General features: G+C 45.2%; 1 protein-coding gene across 1 annotated transcript in view; it reads left to right on the top strand.

Annotated features, from left to right (window-relative positions):
* Positions 1–1,594: 1,594 nt before the first annotated feature.
* Positions 1,595–3,204, top strand: part of T265_14172 (hypothetical protein) — a gene marked incomplete at both ends in the record, with an annotated part of 24,306 nt that continues 22,696 nt past the window's right edge. The window contains 2 exons of the mRNA XM_009172357.1: positions 1,595–1,933; positions 2,582–3,191. Coding sequence (XP_009170621.1) covers positions 1,595–1,933; positions 2,582–3,191 — 949 coding nt within the window. The remainder of the gene's footprint in view (positions 1,934–2,581; positions 3,192–3,204) is intronic.

A 3,204-nucleotide genomic window follows, 5' to 3' on the forward strand; every position in this document is an offset into this window, starting at 1 on the left:
GAGCGTCGGATTGCCTTCGTATGGGTGCGTTTTCTGTAGGTAGTAGCGAGGCATTTTGAACACCTTACCTATTACAGCTCTGCAAGTTTGAATTTCTTGGGGTCCCTGGAACAGAGTGTAATAGTGTTATATCTGCTGTTTCGTCAATCTGAGGTATCTGCTGCTGACCCGCTCCAGTGCCTAGTGTCGGAGAGAAAAGACTCACAGAAGGGAACACAACAGCTATATTCCGAACAAGCGAGTGAGTGTGTGCGAGTGCCGCCACCATTGAATGTTGCTGAACTGAAAACTTTTTTGGGGTTGATTAGCTACTACAGCGCCTTCCTGTCAATTATGCATCGCTTGCGCGAACCTTTCAACCAGCTTTTGACCAAAGGATGTCGGTGGAATTGGTCACGCGACTGTCAGCTTGCATAGTAGGTTCCGGGCGTTCAGAAGTTGATTTCAGGAATCTGACCTTGCTGATAAATAGCGTTGTAATAGACAAGTTCAGGGAATGCGTGAAAGTAGACGCCAGATGCAGTATCTGCCCCATGTTATAGCTAGAGGGTAACGTTTTTCCGTGCGCATGCTAACGACCTTGTCGTGTGCTAGGTGCACCATGCTTTGGATGGAGAACATCCAAAAGTGACCATGGTGCTCTTGAATGCTGATTACGTGATCCATAATTGAGTGAATTGTGGAAATCTTGGAGTAGAAATGTGTGTGCTGCAACCCCGTGTATGATGGTGAGGGCAAGTGTGTCAAATGAGTTGAAAGGGCACCTGCTATGCAAGAAACCTACATATATACATATATATGTATATATGTATATAAATATTGCTAACCATAGAGTTAAACCCCAAGCAGATCAATCAAACACCAGTTACCGCTTCTGCCGTATCATCGAATTCGCTGATTCACCCGCCTGTGGGATTTTTATCAGCTTCACGCCTTCAGTGTCTCCAAAACCCGACACTGTTTCTGTTTTGACGGTAAACGATTCTGATCCTATGGATAATACCGATGAAATCGATCACAACTTGCTGAAGACCGACACCCTCTCAATGTGTGGTATACACCATTCCTTTTACTAAGACACCAAATCAAATAGGCACCGATTTTGCCGGTAGCGCACCCGAAAAACGTGCGACCAAAATGTGAAAGGTGAGTGCCGCCTCCACTTTCTGCTGTATAATCAAAAGAGTGACGAACTGCAACCATACCTCTTCAATTTTCTTTCGTATCCACCTGAACGAAAACAACAGTGTTTAAAAGCCAAAGCACACCCGTCTGAAGCAGGTACTAAAACGACAGGTTGTCTATAAAAAAAGCAAATATAAACTGTTTGTCCTCTCCAGTCTATTCGCCATTGTATCATCTTTGTTACGGCTGAAAAAAACTGAATATGTTTAGTTTATTCGTTGTGCACAACGGTGAGGATAACAGAGATATGGTGCACCAACGCGCACACATGCACGCACACACTGAACATGACATTATTGCAACGTCGTCGAGGTGTGAACGAAAAATCGAGGAACGAATGTGTCCAGAGTGCTGAAAGCATCCACGTGGACGAATTACAAGCAACAATCACTCGTAAATCCCATTTTAGCTTACTCCTGACGAGCTTTTTTTCGATTTCTGTTTCCATCCGCCCCGAAACAGCTTTGTGTGTGCCGCAGTCTCCCCAGCTGTCATCGTACCGAATATGATGCGACTCGAAGTCACCGGGTGGGGTGTCCGTCAGGGTATTCCCACTCTCGTCGTGGCCGCTTCAAGTATGGATGACGTGATTGCAATCACTGGATTCGGAGTGGCACTGGCCGTTTGTTTGGCCACAGGCAAGAGTTTGACGGAAGCCCTGTTACACGGTCCTTTGGAGGCGTTCGGTGGAGCCGCATTCGGAACAGCCGTCGGCTCGTTACTCTGTCTGTTCCCACCTCCAAAGCTAGTAAGTGGCACCGCACAAACTTTCTGCATATTGCGATTGACAAGCTGAACACAGAGTAACTTGTGGTCACTAAGGTTCACAAAGCTGGGAAAGAAGGACCTGTCTATTGATTCAGCTAGTTTTTTGTCGTGTCAAATTCATTTGTTACAAAATATTGGGTGTTTTTTATTTTTGATATAGTAGTATCTATCTGACTTGGCTGTATAATGCTGAACCTCTACTGGTCTACTCTGGTATCGCCTTCATCAGAATACAGATGATTTACGGCGTTGACGATGATGATGAATGAGACACTGGATAACGTGGATCTGCTCGCATACGACTCAGTTAAAACCTGCCCCGCATGGCATTAGGAAATCATCAGTTGGAGAAGGTCGGCCTACTGATCTCAACTGCTTACAAACAGAGACAAGGTTTCCATTGTTTGTACTGTCACTGTGTTGTCAGCTTCCGCTTGCAAGGAAATAAATCAAATTTAAGCAAATGGACCATATAATTAGTAGATTATTCAATATTGCATCGTTCGGACAAGGCTAAAAATATCACAATATGGATTGTGATTGTTGACAAATTTTCCGACAAAAACTGCAATTTTATGATGTAAAACGGTCAAATCACTATTGAGCCCTTTCTATCTAACGTTTTTAGGAACATTCTCATCTTATTCGTGGTATACTTCTCATGTGTTTCGCAATAACCGGTCTCAGTGGGTCCGTTCTACTGGATGTCGCCGGTGCTGGAGCTTTGGCATGCCTCACTTTGGCTTTTGTTGTCGCCACATGCTGGAGAGCCGGCTATCCGTGGCGACTAACACAGTCCGAGATGATGCTTGACTCCGAGGATCCAGATTCTTGTGGCTCACCCATATTTCAGTCATCCGACGATGAGCAAAACAGAGGGGGGCCTAAGCCGTCCGTTGTCAGTGAGACGATGACTGAAAAAGCGTTTGGACGAAACGCATTCGGAAGAGGTGTCCCAAAAGCTAACCGTCGACCAGTGACTGAGCTAGACACTACCAGCTTACGAAAAATATCAGCGCAGGATGACGAAAGTGTGGTTCCTGACCACGATCCAACGTTCAAACGTCGTCAACACAAGGAATCTGGTGCATCAAGTATCTTAGAATCGCTGGTTGAGTACCATCCATATTACTGCTCTATTTTGCAACAACAGTACCGAAATTCGATGAGAAAAGAGCATCAGGGAGCTAGTAATCGTTCTTCTATGTCTAAAAAAGGCTTGAAATCCCTACACGGCGGTGATCTTCCAGC

Source organism: Opisthorchis viverrini (assembly GCF_000715545.1).
Source record: "Opisthorchis viverrini unplaced genomic scaffold opera_v5_152, whole genome shotgun sequence".
Lineage (NCBI taxonomy): Eukaryota > Metazoa > Platyhelminthes > Trematoda > Opisthorchiida > Opisthorchiidae > Opisthorchis > Opisthorchis viverrini.